Below are 20708 nucleotides of genomic sequence, written 5' to 3' on the forward strand. Positions count from 1 at the left end.
ATTCATTTAAATATGCACATTTCAAAAATTTCAGTAAATGTTTTCCGTAAGGTTAGACAGATGCTTGCCAGTGTTTAGTCATTACTTTTATAATATTTGTCCTGTATTTGTAAGTGTTTGACTGTAGCAGAGATGAATTAGTCTTACAGGAATTGATATAAAATCCGCCAATAGACCCAGAAGGACTGGACAGAATGTATAGCTATATTTTGTGCTGTCAGAGGCTTAAGTACTGTATTGTGGTGCTCTGTCTGAGAAGATACAGCTGTATTTTATGAATTATTATTACCTACAAAATGCTGTTGTACAGAGTAGTGTGTTGCATTTCAGTATTTTGCCTGGGCAGTTGCTTTGCTCTCTGTGCACTAAACATGATGAAATATCCAGCCTTTCGCCTCTGCTGTCTGGGTCACTGGTTTCAGTGGGAGCAGTGGTTGTCCTGGGATGCTGTAAATCTGAACTGAATGAAAGAGAAGTCCTGTGACCGGGTCCATCTCAGATATGTGTTTCTTAGTAGTTTGACAACAGTATTACAAGTGCATGCAAATCAAGGGCCTGATTCTTTTTGTATTGTGTCCTGAAGACTCACAGTAGAGTCATGGGATCCTTGGACCCGATACAAGCGTAGACTAAGTGATGATCTATATTTCAATGGTTTCATGAGATGAAGGGGAAAGGATTTTCATTTTTCTTTTTTGGAAATGACATTAGTGTCTAGATGAATGGATGCTCCAGAATGAGCAATGGAAGCAGCATGAACCCAGATGCTAACATAAGAGAACAGGGTTTCCCACATGGCTGTGAGTAGGTCTGTGTGCCTATGCTATTGTCCTCTGAGCACTATTCAGTCTTCTTCTGCTTGTAGCCTGTGGAAACACTGGATCGGTATGGCTCCATCACCTTAGTCAATGGCGACAGCTTTGAGGTCGTGCTGGGTAGAAGAGACTTAGCTGCAAAGGTCCACTGTTTTTGGGCCTGGGAAACTAAACTTAGTGGTAGAACCGTGGGCTTGAATCAAGGTAAGGTGCAAAGTGCTGTTGTGCCTTTGCTACCTGCCTGGTTTTAGGGGTGTTCTCCGGTGGCAGCTCTACAGTATTGTGCTGGTGTGGGAGAAAAATACGGTGCAGCTGTGATAGGCTTATGGAGTGGCAGTGGTATACAATGGCTAAATATGCCCTTATATTTAAATAACACATGTGCATAGTCATTTATCAGACTTTATTGGAAGGGTATAATATAGATACACCTCTTTAATAGCAATGGGTTGAAATAGGAAATTATCAAGAAACCTAGTGGAATGGTTTGTTGAGTTTGGAGACATCAGGGATTTAGGAACACTGAAGAAAACCCCTGGTTGTTGTTTCAGTGCCATAAGGAGGGTAGCTGGCATATGTACCAGTATCATGTTAGATTCTTTGCTGACGATGCATTGTGTAAAAATTAAAAGAAAAATTTGAAACACCTTTCACTATGCCTTCAGGGTTAATTTTTTTTTGCCAGGCCTGTCTTTCTTTGTTATCTGTGCCAGAATGAAAAGATGAGTCTTAATTATATAATATATCTTCTGAGAAGTCAGTGAAGTGAAAAGGAGGTTATGAACATCATATTGCTTACCTGGCTTTTTAGCGTTTTAATTGCCGCCCTGCAAATGCCATCAAAATGGTTCTTAGGATAAATACACTGGAAATCTGTCTCAAAATTTTGATGCTGGATCCTCAGTCTAATTGAAATGTGGACACAAGCATCTGAATTTATGAAAGCAGAAACAGGTTAAAAAGCTTTGTGTTGAGGTGCATCCTCAGAAGAGAAGAATTTTAGGTATCTACCTGAAAATATTTAAGTACCTCAGTTTGAAGACTAGATAGCTCTATGTTAGTAACTTACCAATAATTCCTTTTAAAAAAAAAGTTGCTAAACAATGATCAGTTGGAACAAAATTTATACGTTATTTTGATGGAATCTTAGAATAGTTTTGGTTGGAAGGGGCTATCTAGTCCAGCCCCCTTGCCATGGGCAGGGACAACTTTCATTAGATCAGGTTGCTTAGGATGTCCCTGCCAATGCCACTGGGGTTGAACTAGATGATCTTCAAAGATGATCTTCATATTGTTAATTTTTGTTTCCATATTACTTATTTTAGGTAGCACAACTTGGGTTCATTTTGAAGTATCTGTATGAAAATAGGAAAAAAAGAGTGTATGATCTCCAATGGGTGGCTTCAGACAACATTCTTTTTTGGTCATTGTTATATTTAAATTGCTGTTGAAACTCGCTTATTTTTCAGTTTTCGATCTTCTTCCATATTCCAATAAGAGAGTGGTAACGAACTTCTTGCAACAAGCACTTGGCGATCCTACGCTGAACGAAGTGTACTTGCTCTCAACATTCAAACTGCAGCCGAAGAGCACAGCCACCATATTTGGCCTGTATTCGTCAGCTGACAACAGCAAGTATTTTGAGTTTACGGTAATGGGACGGATGAATAAAGGTGAGTTGTTTGGAGCATATAGGGGAAAACTAGTGTTGGATCCACACTTACTGGTTTGTCGCCGAGGGATGTTGAAAAGTGTGTGATTAACCTTTGTGCTTGAGTCATTCCTGTTGCATGCTGTCAGTATTTAGCCGCCCCCCCCAAGATAAAAGTGTTAGTTACATCTCCTCTCACTCCCCTTGTTTCCTTCCTTTGGCTGGATGCTGCTCTCGCCTGGCCAGGGGAACCTGACCTGATGATCAGCTGGTGTCTCTGCTCTGCCATGGTGCTTGCTCTGAGCAATGCTGAGAAAGGAGGAAAAAAACGGAGTATGGATAAAGGAGTCAATTTGGTTTTCTTCTTTCTTTTTTTTTTTTTTTTTCTCCCCTTTTTTTCTTTTTCCCCTTGGGACAACCGCTGGTTCTTATTACTCAGGAATGTGAGGGACACATGCACATGCCGCCTCATGCATATGAAAGGCAGGTTCTTGTTCTGCTGACCCTGGAGGTTAGATGTGACTATGCAAGACAAACATTCCTAGCACTTACAGGATCTTTTGGGTGAATTAAAGTGTTTATTTTCTGTTTATTGAAATTAATTAATCAGGAATCAGAGTAGGAACTTGAGCATATTTTTAGAAATGGAGAGTTTTCATTGCTCGCTAGACCAGATCTAGGATATATAGCGTTTTTAAGGTTCAGCGAAAAATTGTTGAATGATGTAATTATTATTGCTCCATTGACTTCACCACTGCTATGAGATAATTTGCTGCTGCAAATGTTGTAATTGGGCAACTGAGTCCAATATAGTGAGAAACTCTACTGCGAAATTTCAATTTATATGTAGGAAAATTATTCTATATGCTGAAGAAAAGCACGCCTTTTGCTGGGGAAATGTAGGGGGATGAATTAGATAAAGCATTGGTAGTTTTATCAGGTCTGCCAAAATCCTTCTGAGGTCAGGGAATAAGAACTTTTGTGCTGTGTGTGAGTTGGGGGTGGGTAAGCCTTATCAGTGTCATATAATTCCTGACACTGACTTACCTAATTGCTAAATAAAGGATAGATCACACATACTCCCTCTCTCCCTCTCTCACACACACATTTATGTGTGTAAATGTTATACATATATATAGGAATGCATATGTATACGCACAAGTATGTCTATATACATACAATTCTGAACACATCAAACTCGTCTTGATTTTCATGCATGCCAGGTGGTTACCAATAACACTTTAACTAACAGACTTAAGAGGCTTTCTGGTGGAAGGTTACATGGCCTCTTTTGGTTTTGTCCTTGGTATGTTAGTGTTGTATTTGAGAAGCGTCTGTGACAGGACGGTGGCGTATAGATAGGCAGCACGAAGAAACTTGTCCTGTCAGCAACCAGTGTAGAGTAGATGGGGGACATCTGTAACCTACCTGTTATAAAGGACTGATCAGAGGGAGGCTTTTCGCAGCAAGGCTGTTCCGTGGAGGTCTCTGCCTCCTTATTACTTCAGTGCACCTTGTTTAAGGCATATGGCAGCATGCGAGTAGTAGGCAGTGTTTCCTCATGCAATTTCTCTGGAAGTGTCAAGTGTCCCCATATGGCTACTTCATACCGTAAGTTAAACTGCATCCAGGAGACCGTCACGTGAGCTGGAAGTATGGAGTGAGGGGGCTGTCTGTGATCCTTTCAAGACTGGAGATCATCACTTAAGTGGTGAACCGACATTGGTGTCTTGGCAGAATGCAGGGTCAAAATATCTATGGTTTTGGAAGGGTGCGTATTTGCATCGTGCTGCTTCTGCATGGTATTTCCACCTGTGCACCCAAATCTGATCTAAGTAGCCCAAAGCAGGCCTTAGTTATCCTTTGAAGTGCCACATTTGAGAGCTGTGTTCCAAATGGTTTGTTCATGTTCTGGTTTGATTGTGGTATACCTGCTAATAAAACGTTCATCATGCCTAAATGTTTCTAAAGCACAAATCTGAATTACTGGGCAACTTCTCAGCATGTTTTGGTTAGATGAATGTACTTTTCAGAGACAAATGGCATCCATGGGTTTCTTACCCTTTTTGAATGATTCCTTTATGGAACAAACAGCAGTAAGTGCATAAAAGTGAGGTAATGTAATGATTCTTTGAAGCTGTTTTTATTCGCTGGCAGCTTTAGTACTTTCATTGAAAATCTGTTTCTTGAATGGCAGAGGTGAGCCACTTAACTCTCATGAATGTCAGCATAGAATATCCTAGTGGCAAACACATAACGCAGGGGCTTGGATGAGTTAAATTGTATGGAGGCAAAGGCTGCAGTCCAGCAAAATCTCCCTTCAAAAGCCTACTCTGGTTTACCAGATGGATATTTGGCTTTGGCTGAGGAAGGAATATTTGATCCTCCTTCCAAGCCAGACTGCTCCTTGTCCTGAAACTATTCTGGCAGGGTCCGTTCTGGGCCCTGCCACCATCTCCTCTTCCTTTCTCTAGCTTACTGCTGCGTTTGGTCACTCTGAATGCAGGGCCCAGATCCAAAGACCTTACTTTCATATGACCAGGCGTGCATAGTATTCACATAAGTAAAATGCCTGCAGCATACTCTTGTCTTGCCAGATCTTCAAGTTTGCCAAGAAGTGCTACCTTTTAGCAAGTTACTGGTGACCTCATGCACCTTTGCGGAAATCTCAGCTCTGGCAGTGTTTTGACATAGACAGCAGTGAAAACATTCCTGATATTGAACACAGCTGCTGAGACTTCAGCACTAGTGTAGACATTAAAGATGGAGACATACCCTGCCCCATTCATGCTGGTATAAATCTGGATTCTTTTAATCATTAGACTGAGCAATTAGAAAAATAGTAGGGAACATGTACCCAGTAACTCAGAAGGTCACCAACAAACAGAAGTATCACAGCCATCAGAGAGGGTACGTTAGTAGTGGAAAGATGGGAAGATAATTTGTTAAATGAATAGAAATGGGGTGAGTTCAGTAGGTGTTATTAGCTCTAAAGCTAATAAGAGGTTTTTCCCTCCACTATATCCACAACTTTTAGTTGACCTCATGTTAATGTTGGTGTTTCTTGAAAGTCAGAGTAGTTGTGAGCTTGAGGCAACAGTAGCAGCCCTCCGTGAATTTCAAACAGATGCTTACAAGAGCCAGCACTCAGGTGTTCAGGTGCCTGGCATCTGTGCAGCTTGGCTCCTCAGTGCACGTAACTGTCACCGTGAGGAAATGGGGGGCATGCAGCCTGGTGATGAGTGCAATCTTTGAAGCAAGGCCTGTCTAACATTGTGGAGGATACACTGTCTGGATGCACTCAGCTCGTTGCTTCTGCAGATACGCGTTTAGAGAGCCAGGGAGGGATTTTGTGGAGAGAACTAGCTAGCTGCTCTAAGAGATTTAGTTTGCAGATCCTAGCTTACCAATCCAATTTCCTTAGGAAAGAGACATTTTTTCAATATTACGCAGTGTGCAAGAGTTTGTGTTTGTCTGCTGCTGCAGAGTTTTTTGATGGTTCATTTTACTTCATAAAATGAGAATTTGTTGTGTGAATTATCAAGTAGGTCATTCACTAATGCCATAAAAAAAGAGCTGAGAGGGGGCTTAGTCAACTTTAGGGGTGGAATGTGTCTTTTCTGCATTATATTTTTGTTTTACTTACTATTTGTTACAGAGAAATGCAGGTTATTGGCTTGGAATCATGCTTCCTTTCATTTCTTTAATGATGCGTTTGGATATGCTGTCAGATGGCTTCACTGAATGCAATATACATCACTGAAACAGATTTTTCTAGTTGTACATCTCTGCTACGGGTTATTTCTAGATCTATCAGATATGCACTTGCCAAAGTGAACTACACCCTTTACCTTTGCCACTTGTATTTTAGCATGTTACGGCCTGTAAGGTGACCTTGGTTAAGCCAGTTAGAGAGGCCTGGACAAAGCAGTGGAAAACACTGTGCAGACAGCAATGCTTTACAAATGGGGAGTCACGCAAGGGTCCTGGTAATCCTGCTCTGAGAGTCAATGCCGTGTTTATTATTACCATTTGTATCTGCATATGGGATGCATTTACAAAAGCTGACATGTGGAAAAATACCAGAGCAATTGCAGATTTCCACGGGATCTTCCTTGATCAGCATTGGGTTATCTGTTACCCTCTGATAGTCCTTCTGTGTATTTTGTACTAGTGGCACTGCGCTATCTGAAGAGCGATGGGAGGTTGAATTCTGTCATCTTCAGCAACATCCAGCTGGCGGATGGGAAACCCCATGCTGTCATCTTGTGGCTGAGTGGCCTGCAGCAGGGATTGAGCACAATAGAGTTGTACGTGGACTGCCTGCAAGTAGGTGCTGTTCAGGACCTGCCGAAAGCATTTTCAGCGCTGTCTCAGAGGTCGGCGGCAGTAGAGTTGCGCACTTTCCAGGAGAAGCCACAGGTGAGCGGGAAAATTGGGAGCAGGCTGAGCACTTAGAGGGATCACCAGGGATCCTCTGCATCACTGAACCCAGACCTCCATCCTCACAGCAGCCAGGCTCTGTACAGTGGCACTTCAGTAATACTTGAGTATTAACTTGTGAAATAAATGTAAATGTAAGTTCCCTATGGAACAGGTGAAATCTTAGCTCCACTGAACCCAGTAATAGTTAAGCTGTTAATTTTAAACACAATTTTTAGCTTATTGAAAAAAAAAAATTACTGCCTCCCTCACTTCAGTCTAGGTGTTTCTTGGGGACTGGACTTTTTGCAAGGACTTAGCTGGTGCAGTAAGGGCAGCTCTTTGTCAGCTTCTTTCAGCTGTTCAGCGTGAGCAACGCTTGGCTCTGTATGTGGCTTTCCTCTTCATGGTAAGCCACATGGACTAAAAAGACAAAAGAAGGGGAGGACCCATGTGGTGCGAGAGTCCAACTCCCATCTGTTTGATTACGATAGCTTTTCTTCCTCTGTCTGCCAACCAGAGGTTGACATAGCTTCCTATTGTCTTGGTATCAGCAGTCCAAGGCAAACAGTATCTTCCACAAGCATCTTCCATCATCATTAATGCAAAATACGCATTAGAAGGCACAAAGGCATTCTGCTTCCCAGGTTGCCCCCTTGCTTTGCTTCATTGCGGGCTTGAAAATGAGCATGTTTATCTGGAGAATCACTAAGGTGCCCACATTCCTGACATGAATGTAAACCTGTTTGCGAGGGTGTAAAAAAGACAGCTTTGAATTCAGTTCAGCAAAAAAAATCCATTCTTGTATGCCGTGGATATAAAAATATGTGGACTTCCTGATACGTGAGATCATATGAATTGGAACAGTAAAAAAAAAAGTTCAAAATAAAACCACAGCTATGTGAAAATCTGCAAGGCAAAGATTAGGGATTTTATTACAGTTCAGATGGTGATGGGTGGTCCTGAAGGGGATGGTGTAGGAGCCCTGCATGCTTAGGAAATGGACAACCTCCCCAAAAAATTAATTTACTTTGTATTTCACATTTTTTCCATTGTTGTACGAGAACTGTGAGCTCTGTTTCTCTTGTGAGTCCAGGATACGCTAGATGAGCTGAAGCTGGTAACTGGAGGAACACTTGCCCAAGTGGGGAACCTGCAGGATTGTTTTCTTCAACAAATTGAACCTGTTCCTCAGTACACTGGTAAGGCCTGCAACCAGGAGTTAAAATTGTTCCTTAGGATACCAGTGCAAAGAAGCTGATGTGATGAATATTAAAAATGTGGAGAAGCTCTATAGACAAATAATAACAACTGTTTGACTGAATTACAGCCATAATTTTCTGTAAATGTTTTAGAAATAGCTCAGTTTGGAGACAAAACAGTCACTGCTTCTGGCGATAATGCAGTGAGTTGCTGTCCTAGTGCAGGAGGAGTCTGTAATGATTAAAAGATGCTTTTTAGCCTAATTTGGAAGACAAACTTTTGTGACCATGATCTGTTTGTGTCAGTTTAATATTTTAAGTATTCAAATTGCAGACAGGAAGTAGTCCTAAATGTGATACACTGCTATAGGCTTTATGAAAATAGGTAGGTAGGTGGATAGAATAGCAAGACGTACCTCTACTTACCCACATGGCCAGTATTCATCTTCTGTTATCACTGGAGCATCCCAGAGTGGGAAGGAACAAGGTATGAAGAAGGGCACAAGCGACTGCAGAGCTTGGTGGTTCTATGGCTACGGAGCCTGCAGGTCCGTGTGGGAAAAGCCATTGCAAAACAGCAGCTAGTCCTGCTGCAAGTTAGCTGAGGCTTTTGTCACCTGGACTGGAAATCTGCTCCAAACCCAATTCTTTTCTGCCTGTGCTGAATGTTGTTGAGACCGAGCTGGGAACAGGGAGGAAAGGAAGGAGCTGAGGCTACTGGGATTCCTGCAGGTCCTCGGGGGCTGGGTGCAGTCTGCTGTGGTGGGCGAGGCTGCTCTCTAACCTCTCGACACAGGAAGCCTGGGCTAGACTGCCCCATCTGTACCCCTTCCTAGTCTTTGTCGATCTGCTTTTATGCTGGGGGTGTGAAGGAGAAGAATGGGTTCACACTGTGCAATATGTTAATATGTGACAACCATGGGGGGAAAAAAGTGAGTTCAAGGTTTGAGATCGGATCCGTGAGGAGTTCTCTCTCACACACCCTTGCTAAACCCAACCCTGCAGCATTGCTACTTTTGATTAGAATAGGGACAAGATAGACAAATTTTATATGAGAGCATCCTGGGTACATTACATGAACATAGGCATCAGTGGTGTGTGGTGATAACAGAATCTGTTTTGCCTTTTAGCTATGGAAATCCTCAGTTGCATATTCTTCTGTTTCTTGCTCCTTAACATATATACACCTAGGCAAAAAATACAGAGTTTTATCTTCAGTGTTTCTCTTTTTCCCTAAATCAACAGGCATTTGCACATAGAAGGGAAGGGTAATCCTGGAAAAACTCACAGCTCTGTGAGTGAGGTTTCCAGATTGCAGACTTGCAGCTTTCTCATTTGTAACTTTTTGCTCATTAATCAATAATACAAATGGTAGTAATACAGAGAGATATTGTCTCTCCCTGACTGCCTCCGCCTGACTGAGCCTCTCAATTTCAGTTGCTTATAACCTTCCAGTGGAGTTAGTATCATATTAATAATAATAATAAAACAACTCACATGAATATATTCAAAGTCTACATAGTCAAATCCACCAAAGGAAACAGTGCAAATGTTCCAACAGCAATATTAACTCAGCTGCCTGCACTTCGTATATGCTTCACAATGCCCTTTTACAGGAGCAATATATCAGATAACCACAATTTTGCCTTCAGCCAGAAAAAGCTGGAATGCAAATGCTTAGCTGTATAGGGGTGTGAGACCTATGTATCTTGGTAAAAGCCAGTGTTTTCTTATTAATTGGAAAATCCTTGGGAGAGCTTTGGACCTGAATAACTGTACATGACTGTGTGCCTGGTCATTGCTCACTGCTGTGGCAGCAGCATTCCCTCTGTGTTCAGCCTGTGAGGCTGAGACACGTAAGCAGTGTAGATGAGAATATGATGACCAGACAGAGGCTGAAGTTGTGTATTTGGATCTTCCTGTGTGGGTAGAAAAATACAATGCAAGATGCACTGGGTTTCATAGATGAGATTAGTATGTGGCATGTAATCGTCATTCCAAAGTCATTCAGGTCAGAAGGGATCTTTGGAGGTCATCTAGTTCATGTAGTATACCTGAACCTGACACAGTATTAAAAAAAAAAATAAAAATAGCTATGTTGCACCACCCAAAGGTTCTTTTAATCTAGATGCTATTAGGGACAGTATACCAATATAGACCCAAGGGCAAGAATATAAGAGAGTGGAGTTCAGTGTGGTTTTTCCCTGAATGCTTTGCTAGTCTGCAGCAGTTCATGGTATACAGGGCTCTCAACTTGGAGGTGGAGTCTTCGTGGTTTGTACTCAATATATGTTCCCTTCCATGAATCTGCCTGGTCCTTTTTGAATGCATGATCAAGAATGTCTCCTGGCAAGAAATTCGTCACACGTCTGAGGAGATATCTCCTTCTGTTTACTTTGAACCTGCCTCTTCGTAATTCCACATGGTACTTGTATATGTAACTTCTTTGATGGAGAATTATAGGCTGACAGGAAAATGTTCTCTTGTCAGCCGTCATCCCTACTTTAATGGTGGCTGGATCTCAGGCCACACAACCTCTTTGAATGACACTTCAGGACTCTAACCTTGCCAGAGAGGGGCAAGCGGGGTGCTTGAGCCAATATTGCTCCCAAGAGAGCTAGAAGAAGTATCTGCAAGGCATTTCACAGTGGCCTGCAATTACACGAGCTAGTGTTTGTGCGTTTGCCCTGCCTTGGCTGATTAGCTGTGCAATGAAGCTGGTTACCTGCTCTAAAACCAAGGCCCTGCACTGGAACATATTGCCCAGAGAAGTTGTGGATGCCCTGTCATTGGAAGTGTTCAAAGTCAGGTTGGACGGGGCTTTGAGCAACCTGACCTAGTGAAATGTGTCCCTGCCATGGCAAGGGCATTGGACTAGATGATCTTTAAAGGTCTCTTCCAACCTAAACCATGCTATGATTCTATATGGCAAGATCCTGGGAAGAGAAAGACAGGGTAGCTCCCTGACATGACCTCAGGCTTACAGCGAATAAGCATGTCACGGGACTTCAGTTCCCTGTTGGACAGTAATTCTTCTGTTCAGTCTGTGAATTCAATTATTTCTGTGAAAGTCATTCTGTCACTCAGGTTGTTACTGACTCAGAGTGTAGAGCTAGGGACTAGCTGAACTGGGGAGTTGTCTCAGTAGGTGGGGTATGGGTGAGAGACACTAAATGGTAGGACCAGATAATTGTATAGCTTCAGGCTGTACCTTTTTGCTTGCCCTGCTCACTCCTGGGAGAAGCCACCCCACAATATACTGAGGACCAACAGCTCCCTGAAAACCCCTCTAAGTTCTTATCACTGATCAACGGTCATTCTGTCGCAGATGGGGCCTACCATAGGACTTGGCTTTAAACAGAAGAGAAAAACCCAACTATGGGAAGTCAGTTGTTTCTGCTCTGCTGTCTAAATTTGCAAACATGACATGTAGTTCATGGTAGTATAACCTGTGTAGTCCACCTTAAAGTTTAACAGTCTGCAAAGCTTAACTGTACAGAATAGATCTGGTTTTGATTTAGACACTAGCCAGCAAACAGCATCTTGAGATTTTTTTACAGATCTCAATCAATAGTGCCTAAACCATTCTTTGTTTAAAAAAACCCAAGCAAAACAAGAACAGACCCCAGCATCTGTCCCGACAGCCTATGTGCCAAGTTCCACTATGTGATTCTGAATACTTTCATGATACTAAGTCCTGATGCCTTCTTCCCAAATAAAAATAAGACAAGGTTGGGACCAGAACAGAGGCAGGTTCCCAGAACAGGTGGTTCCCAAGTCTTTAAACTTGTTCAGTGTTTTGATGAGAAAATCTGAAATGAAGAAAACGTAGTATGTGAGGAGTTGGATGAATCCCACTAGAACGTTTGGAAACAGTTAGACATGCTTTGAAGTGCAAAACAATGAGGTAAACATTAAGAAAAGCATTTTTCATGTAAGCTTTCGATACTCACAAAAGTAATACATGAATAAACCTCCCTGAAGCCATTGGGCATAATATCAAAATATCCTGCCTGCTTAGATCGTAAAAGAGCATATATTTGTGAAGTATGTTTTGACATACAGACTTAGAGAAGTAAACAAATAGCTGCTCAAGAGAGCTACAAACTCAGAATTGAGCTACAAACAGAAACTACTATGAGCTACTGTGCTAAACATGCTCACTGCTTCTCTCTCACTGGGTCAAAACTAATGTTTCATTTAACAGGTAGTCTCCTGTGAAGATCTTGGGTTGGTTCTGGCCCTTCCCTATGGCTCATTACAGATGTAACTTTTGGTCTTGTCTCGGAGGTCTTTAGTTTGTTACTTGTACTGAGAACTGGCTTTGATGTGAGTTCATAGCGTGTTGAGTAGATGTTTGGTGGGTCCATACAAACTCTGCATCCCCCAGAAGCAAACGCAGCCATGAAACTTGGGTGCAGTGTGGTGAGCTGCCTTTTGGAAGACAAGCCAAATTACTGTTGGCCAGTATTAAAGGCACTGTTTTCATCAGAGCAGGTGCTCCTGATGCATGGTTGGAGCTGCACAGTGAGCTTCTTCAGAAAGCTGGGTAACTTCACTTTGAAAAGCATGCAGGAATTGGTTGTGGTGACGTGGAATACACTTATGAAGGATGACTTCCCATTGTATGCACAGATACTTCATGCCCCTGCCTTGCCTTCCTGTCCCAAATGGTTTATCACAAAAAACCCATCTTGAAATCCTGAGATTTCACTTCGGGTTGCTGGTCTCAGGCCTGGGGGGAATCAGTAACACCAGTGACATTAATGGCCAATGTTGTTAGGTCTTACTAGAGAGCCTTGACACTAAAATGATGGTAGAAAAATCACAGACTGCTTTTCTCTCTGTGGAGACGATTTTCCTTTGCCTGTTTCTGTGGTATACAGTGGAGTTCAGTCCAGAAAAGCCTTGAGTTCATGCAAATCACTTTATAAAAATTGGAGCTAGATACTGTGTTTGCTCTAAGGATTCCTACAGGGCTTAAGTAACGGTGATGTCTGCCCTCCTTGGCTTTTCACAGTGTTTCCATCTTATATCTCAGAAATTAATCATGGCAAATGAAGGAGAGTTATGTGCATTGTGCACTCTTTTTCATTGCTGTTTCCCTGCAGGTGATTTTAATAGGCAGCTGATGGGTCAGATGATGCAGATGAACCAAATACTGGGAGATGTGAAAGACCTTCTCAGACAACAGGTACTGTATAAAGGCTTCAGTGTGAAACATCCCAAGCTTGCCACTTTTGATAGAGTCAGGGCAGAATTTACGTAGACAATAAACTCCTGTGCAGAGTTCCTTGCCTCGGAAGCACAATGCAGTGGAGAAGAAATAACCATATAGGTCCTGAAACCCTGTGCTTGCTATGAAGAATCACTGAATGTGGGAGTGTAGGGGACTTGCTTATTCAGATCCAGAAAATCTGGTGTGTTAAGTGGAGAGCAGCTAGAGTAGCCATCCTAGCCCCCTGTTAGAGAGAGGTAGGTCTGTTGCACAGAAATGAAATTGCATTAGTTCCACTTGCTGGTGGGTATCAGAACTGGAATTGCTGGTGGTGCATGCTTTTAGTTAAGCATGTCATTCTGTGCTGAAGTACAACCATTATCACTGTCCTTAATTTTATGGAGTACAAAGAGCATCTCATTTCAAGATAGAGTACCTATGTTGCATGGTTTGAGTGGCATCTTGAGGAAAAAATGACAGTGGTTCTTCTGTAAGCCAGGTGAAAACTGGAGCTGCCTATATCCAAATAATCTTTATTTTCTGTATCCTCAAGGTCAAAGAAACAACTTTTCTGAGAAACACCATAGCTGAGTGCCAAGCATGTGGTAAGTATTCCTGTTACTGCCTGTAAAGGCAACCAGGTGAGATGTACAGTCGTTTTAAAACTAGTATTGATTGCATCAGCTTTATGTGGTTTCTAAGAAGTACTTTCTTTAAAATACTGTGTCCAAAGTTCTAGATGTATTGAACATGAATTTAAAATAGATTTTCATTAGAGAAAAAGCTTTCAGTTTCCATAGACCTGACAATCACCTGTTGGGGGATAAAAGCCCACTGAGCTGAGCAGTATCACTCACCCTATGCTGTCAGTTCTCTCATTGCCACAAAGCTGTGCCACGTGTGCCTGGGGAGGGAGACATTGCCTGCCAGTTGTCTCATGAACAATCTTAGTAGAAGGACAAGGGAGGAATCATGTTCTGCTCTGGCTGGTATGTCAGGCTGAGTAAGATCCCTATGCAGGCCACCTGAAAGTCTTCGGTCCACCTGAGTAGGCAGCCACTGGTTAACAGCTCTAAGACCCAAAAGGTGGTCTCCATCTTGTCACTGAATGGAAGAAATAAATGCCTTCCCAGATGCCACTGTGTGGCCCTACAACACAACTGATAGTGAGAACACACATGCACTCAGCATAAAAACCAAAATACTCCCTCACTGGGTGAGGCAAAAGGCCTTAAACTCATCAGGCCTTTTAGTTGATTAATTCTCCCAGTCTGTCAGCCTCATCAAAACTCAAGTTGAGCTCCAGCCAGGTTAACATTTATGTGCAAGTGCAAAAGAAAAAGTCTTTAAATCATTCATGTATATCAGTACCAAGGTTCAGCATGTGCCAGAGTCTCAGAAAATCTGGATTTTCCCCGGGGCTGGTCTCTCTGCACCGAAGCCAGTGTACTTGCACATCCTGCTACATGCTCGTGGGCTGCCAGCTGCTGCTTTTTTGTTCTTACTATTTGTAGACTGTTAGATACGCTCTTGTGAAATCATGGCACTGTTTTTCTTATGAATTGGTAGTGTTGCTGATTTAGCCAGAGGAGTGCCTTGTACTACCACACTTGAGTCCCTTGGGCCATCTGAGGTCACTGGCTTTCAGAGTTTCCTCACCTGGCCAGGAGCAAATCTGTGCTGGGACTAACCTAGCAGGTCTCCCATGTGTCCATGAGTAGCCAGGAGAAGCACATGGAACTAACAAAATAGCCTTAATTCCCCCTGTCTGGGGATGGAGCTAGCTGATGAGTTGTTCCCAGCCTGAAGTCTCTTCAGCCACAGCACAGCTGGTAGCAGCACAGTGCAGAAACACGAAGGCCCTGCTGCGCAGTGTCTTGGGGATCTCTTCAGAACGCTTGCCAGCTGAAAGCCATGATGGACGTTTCTTTCAATCGCTGAAACGGTTGTTCTTTCTGCATTAAAGGTTTGGGAACTGTGAATTTTCCAACTCAGCTTCCTAGGCGCAGTAAACCCAAATGCGAAGTTAATTCCTGCTTCAGGGGAGTCAGGTGCATGGAGACAGCAGAGGGATTTCAGTGTGGCCCCTGTCCTGAAGGTCTCACAGGAAATGGAGTTACCTGCTCAGATATCGATGAGGTAAAATAGTGACTTTCACTGAATTAAAAAAAAAAGGGGGGGGAAGCTAAAAAGCAACTGTTTACTACATATCAATGGGTTGCTGATACTTGCTGTCTTCAGCATTTGCTGACTGCTTGCACAGTGAATATTAATTCACTATGATTTGATTCTACCTCCCTATTTTGCTGTTGCTGCAACTGTATGGAGGTTATATGTGTGAAAACTTGAAATACCCTGATGACTTGCGAAGTCACTTAAAGGAGTTTAATGTTTGGAAAAAACCCAACCAAAACAAGCTTTTGACATTGTTGTTTCTATTCCAGAAGAAAATGCAGTTGCTTCTGTAATAGGCAGAACTCCAGAAGCACTCCTTGTCAATATGGGCTTTGTTTCTTTAAATTGTAGTACTCCTGAACCAGCCTTGGAGACCAATGTCTTCTCTTCAGCCCAAACTGGAGCCATGTTTTCAGCCTTACCTTAAAAGTCTATGAAAGAAAATAAACATTTATTGTATTGTTCCTTTTGCTTCCTTATGGTTGTGTTGAAAGCTGATAATGTTGACTAAAATCTATTTTTTTCTTGTGCTCTATGTTAGAAATTCAGAGCTTGCTTGTATTGAGGACTGAGTTAATAAATTTACAATATCTTAATTGATTAAATAAAACCTATGTTAATTGGAATGTGACACTTACTGAGAACACAAACAACAAAACCCCTTACAGTCTCACTGCATTTTTTCTGTTTGATGATTTTTGCCATTACTCTTTAGTGATTTTTGTGGAAAAGCACCTGGATATAGTAGGCCAGGGAACCAGGAGAATTAGATCATTAATTGTGCCTCTGGATAACACAGTACTGCCAATGTACCTGCCTAATCATGTAAAACATCAAAAGCAATTCCTTTTTTCTCCTTCCTAGCCAACAAGAGATGTGCTTTGACTGCTGTTTTGGTTTACTGCCTCCTGTAGGCCATCAGCAGAGAGGACACAATGTGCCCAACATACCTGTCTGTGGAAAAAGAGCTGGGGCGAGAAAGTGGGTTGAGTGTGGCAGTTCCCTAAGTTGTAGGTGAAGTCTTTTGTTTTGCCTCACATGGCATGGACTATGTCTGCTGCAACAGAAGGGGCAAAAAATAGAGGTGAAGCTCTGAAATGTGAATGCAAGAGGTGAAGCCGAGACAGCTGTGGTGCAAGTTTCATGCCACAGACAACCATGGTGAGAGACTCAAGCCAGCCTAGGTGGAGGCCACTGGTATGGATGAGTTCCACCTCCTGAGTCATACCCAGGTGGAGGCAGAGCATGGCTATAATCTCCCTGCCATTTTCAGGGTCGGAGCAACTCTACCTGTGACAGCAGTGGTGGGAAAACAAACCCAGACTGGTCTGTAGTGGCCTGACATCAACATGGTTTTCTGTGAGCAGTCAGGCTCTGCCACTGGAGGTTGACATGCCTTCATGTTCCTGCCATGACTCCACATGGCAGACCTGATCTCACGTTAGAAACAGGGAGGAAAGTTTGCCAAAACGGTGTCATAGAGATACAGTCTTGTTTATATGAGGTCTTTATATGGACACTGCTACTAAAGTGCCACCTCATCTGGTGTGGTTTTGTTCACAAGTAAATACCTCCTTTAGGAGACAGATTTTCACTTATGGTTGTGCAGGGGGAAAAGAAGAGATAATAAATGGCAACAGCTTTTCATTGTCTAGTAAGAGGGGATGTGTCATATTACTTATTTTCCTGAGCTAGCTGAGACTAAGAAGGAAAGTGGTTGTGGTTTTGTTCGTTGGTTTTTTTGGGGTTTTTTTTGAAAGCTCTTTAAGAATCTCTTCTGGGAGAGCACCTTTCTACTGAATAAACTATTTCTGTATTTCCTAATAACTGGCATTTAAAATGAAGTTCACGTATAAATTCTGATAAAGACAAATCTAGAAGCTTCCTCACTAAGAGCTGCCATCATCTTTTCTGAGGCTGTTAGCATCTCTGCAATATGCTCCCTTACTCATTGCCAGTCTGAAGACATTACTTTCGTATCCTAATGCTCTGTATCTTGGGAGCTGCAGCTCTGCTCTGTGTATGGTGTAATTTGAGTGCCCTCTGCTGCCTACAATAAAAAAATCCACAGCAAATAAGGAACACAAAATGTCTGTCCTAGGTTTTACATTTTCCTTATGCTGGTTGTGAACCTACTTCTAACTAATTTTCCCGTCAAACATACTTGGATATTAAACATACCGTTTCTTGCTCCCTTGCCTGTGTTTGGTTACAAGTTGTATGTTTGTTGTAGGTGGGTGTCTTCTGGTTTGTTCTCCATCCATCTTGTGCACATTTTTGTTAGCCATGAAGGGGGAGTTTTTAAAAGTCTTTTCTATTTATTTCTCATGTTTCTCATTTATTGTTGTCTTTGAGCCATATGAAGCATGATGGCATGTTGATGTTTTCGGTACTCTTAACAAATATTACCTAGTGGCTAGTGTTTGTGTTGGAGAGGCAGTAATGTGGGATGCGGTTCCCAAACTGGCACCAACAAGGCCAGTGAAATGAGTCAAAGCTGTTCTGCAAAAACCGCATGAGGCAATGAAGCAAGTGGTACCTTCAGGCCATGGGTGACGCTGTGGTATTTCAGGAGAAGTGCTGAGGGTTGTCTGTGGGCCTCTGGTCTAGAAATGTGTGGGTGCCACTGACACATCTCTGCTCGTCTGGCTCATCTTTGGGTTACTTCTGGCTACGAGATTTGCCCAAATATAAATGAGGGGAAATGCTGCTGCCACTTCTATGTGTACAAAACACAACTGCAGGACCATTTGGTGGGTTGGAGTTATGCAGCTTTCCTGATGTTGCGGTTTGGACCCTTCCAGGGGGCTCTCAGCCTCCGAGGGAGCTGAGCCTGCCCAGCAAAAGGAAGGACTGGGGATCAGTGCTTAGGGCATCAACTACAGGCTATAAGGGAAGATTGTAAATGTTACTTAAATTACCGAGATAGCTGAAGACCTCCTGGCATCAGATATACCTGCAGAGACTCTTTCCTCTGTAAGCCAGCTCTGAACAGAAGACATACAGACGTTGCATGTAGCATTGCCTTTGACTGAGAGGCCTGTGCACGTAGTCAAGAGTCTGGATGTTACAGAAGCACGAGTATGTGCTTGGTTCATTTTTTTCTTTGCAGTGTCGTTACAGCCCTTGCTTCCCTGGGGTGCGGTGCGTGAACACAGCTCCAGGTTTCCGATGTGAGGCCTGTCCCCCGGGATATACAGGACAAACCGTGCAAGGGATAGGACTCAGCTACGCCAAGAGCAATAAGCAGGTGAGCGGCAGTATCCCTGTGGCAACCGCCATTGCAAGGTGCTGGTTTATATCAGTGCATTGGTGTATTGCATTTTATTTATACTTCAGTCATTCCATAATTGCCTTGTGCATTTAGGCAGAGCTCAGAGTGTTTCAATTAGAAGATCCGGTTGTGTTTGCTTGGCTTTAAGGAGAGTATTAACACTCTAATACTCAGGACAAGTATAGAAACGAGAAAAAAATGTCATTATCTTCATAGATATCTGATCAATTTTAAAGGGGGCTCTGTTGATTTCTGTAAACTGGCTTTGAACTAGGAAGAGTATGATAGGCCTATTCTACTGTCATTTTTTGCATGTTCCTGTAGCACCCTATAAGTGGAACGTAGTTGGTGTCTAAACTCTTGTGGGCAAACCAGAAGCCTATCCTAAGACCGAAATTTTCTGTATCACCGTGTCTCTTCAGGGTTTGTACGTGTCTGGAGATCCATTGGGAAGTTGGGTACATCTGTGCCATTCTGAGAGTGGTTTCAGAAGAGACCATGACTCTTTTCTAGACTTAAACTTTAGCAGCTTTTCTTCAGACTTGGATCTCAAATTGACATTGTTTTTATTACATGATGATTTGTTTTATTGCTAGGTCTGCCTAGATATTGATGAATGTCAGAATGGTGGACTCGGACTCTGTGTTCCAAATTCCCATTGCATAAACACTTTGGTAAGCACCTTTTCATTTGTGGCTTTAAAAAATTGCTTTAAAATTCCAGGAGGCTAGGATTGGACTTACGGCTCTGATTGAAAAGGTGAATAATACAATTTGTTTGTTGGCTTCATCTAAACCAAAGAATCCTTTCCTCTTTTCCTGACTAATACTAAAAAAAAATCAATTCTTGGTTTGTCATTAACATGTCCATCTGAGCCATATCCTTATCACTTTCCTTGAGGATTGGCAGGAGCTCTTCTCTCCCCACCATCCAGTTATGTGAGTTTATGAGTATGTTGCAACATCCTTTGAAAGATTAACCCTTTGCTTCTCATCTCTTCCTACCTGGGAACTGCTGCAGCAAGTTGTTCCCCTGGGTGCCCTTTTTATAGGATTAATGTCTTCACTTCGTTAGGGTATTTATACAGTACCAGGTATCCCTCTAAATAGGTACAGAGAGGAGCAGAGCTGCAAATGGTGCAACGCTTTTAGCACCCGTAGATATTAAATCCAGGAGAGCAAGCGTAGCAGAAGTAGAAATGGTTTGAAAGGTACTAGGATCCAAAAGAAGGGGTGTACAACCATTTTAATGCTAATGAAGCAAGTTGGACCTTTCATTTAGAATCACAGAATCATAGAATCATTTAGGTTGGAAAAGACCTGTAAGATCATTGAGTCCAACCGTTAATACTGCCAGCTCTGCCATATCATAAGACTTGTGCTCCAGACCCTTTACCATCTTTGTTGCCCTTCTTTAGACACACTCCAGCACCTCAGTGTCTTTCTTGTAGTGAGGGGCCCAAAACTGAACACAGCATTCGAGGTGTGGCCTCACCAGTGCCAAGTACAGGGGCATGATCACTTCCCTACTCCTGCTGGCCACTCTATTCCTGATACAAGCCAGGATGCTGTTGGCCTTCTTGGCCACCTGGGCACACTGCTGGCTCATATTCAGCCGGCTGTTGACCAACACCCTCAGGCCCTTTTCTGCCGGGCAGCTTTCCAGCCACTCTCTCCCCTGGAAAAGACCTGTAAGATCATTGAGTCCAACCGTTAATACTGCCAGCTCTGCCATATCATAAGACTTGTGCTCCAGACCCTTTACCATCTTTGTTGCCCTTCTTTAGACACACTCCAGCACCTCAGTGTCTTTCTTGTAGTGAGGGGCCCAAAACTGAACACAGCATTCGAGGTGTGGCCTCACCAGTGCCAAGTACAGGGGCATGATCACTTCCCTACTCCTGCTGGCCACTCTATTCCTGATACAAGCCAGGATGCTGTTGGCCTTCTTG

The 20708-nt window shown here is 42.7% G+C and overlaps 1 protein-coding gene across 1 annotated transcript in view; it reads left to right on the plus strand.

Moving 5' to 3' along the window:
* Positions 1-2454: 2454 nt before the first annotated feature.
* The window catches only part of THBS4 (thrombospondin 4), a 36121-nt gene continuing 17867 nt past the window's right edge, over positions 2455-20708 (plus strand). Inside the window, exons 1-8 of the mRNA XM_035892799.1 lie at positions 2455-2488; positions 6641-6888; positions 7985-8090; positions 13202-13284; positions 13862-13913; positions 15275-15447; positions 18596-18733; positions 19354-19431. Of these exons, the coding sequence (XP_035748692.1) occupies positions 2470-2488; positions 6641-6888; positions 7985-8090; positions 13202-13284; positions 13862-13913; positions 15275-15447; positions 18596-18733; positions 19354-19431 (897 nt within the window). The 5' untranslated portion in view covers positions 2455-2469. The remainder of the gene's footprint in view (positions 2489-6640; positions 6889-7984; positions 8091-13201; positions 13285-13861; positions 13914-15274; positions 15448-18595; positions 18734-19353; positions 19432-20708) is intronic.

Source organism: Egretta garzetta, unplaced genomic scaffold (assembly GCF_000687185.1).
Source record: "Egretta garzetta isolate BGI_Z169 unplaced genomic scaffold, ASM68718v1 scaffold424, whole genome shotgun sequence".
NCBI classification, from domain to species: domain Eukaryota; kingdom Metazoa; phylum Chordata; class Aves; order Pelecaniformes; family Ardeidae; genus Egretta; species Egretta garzetta.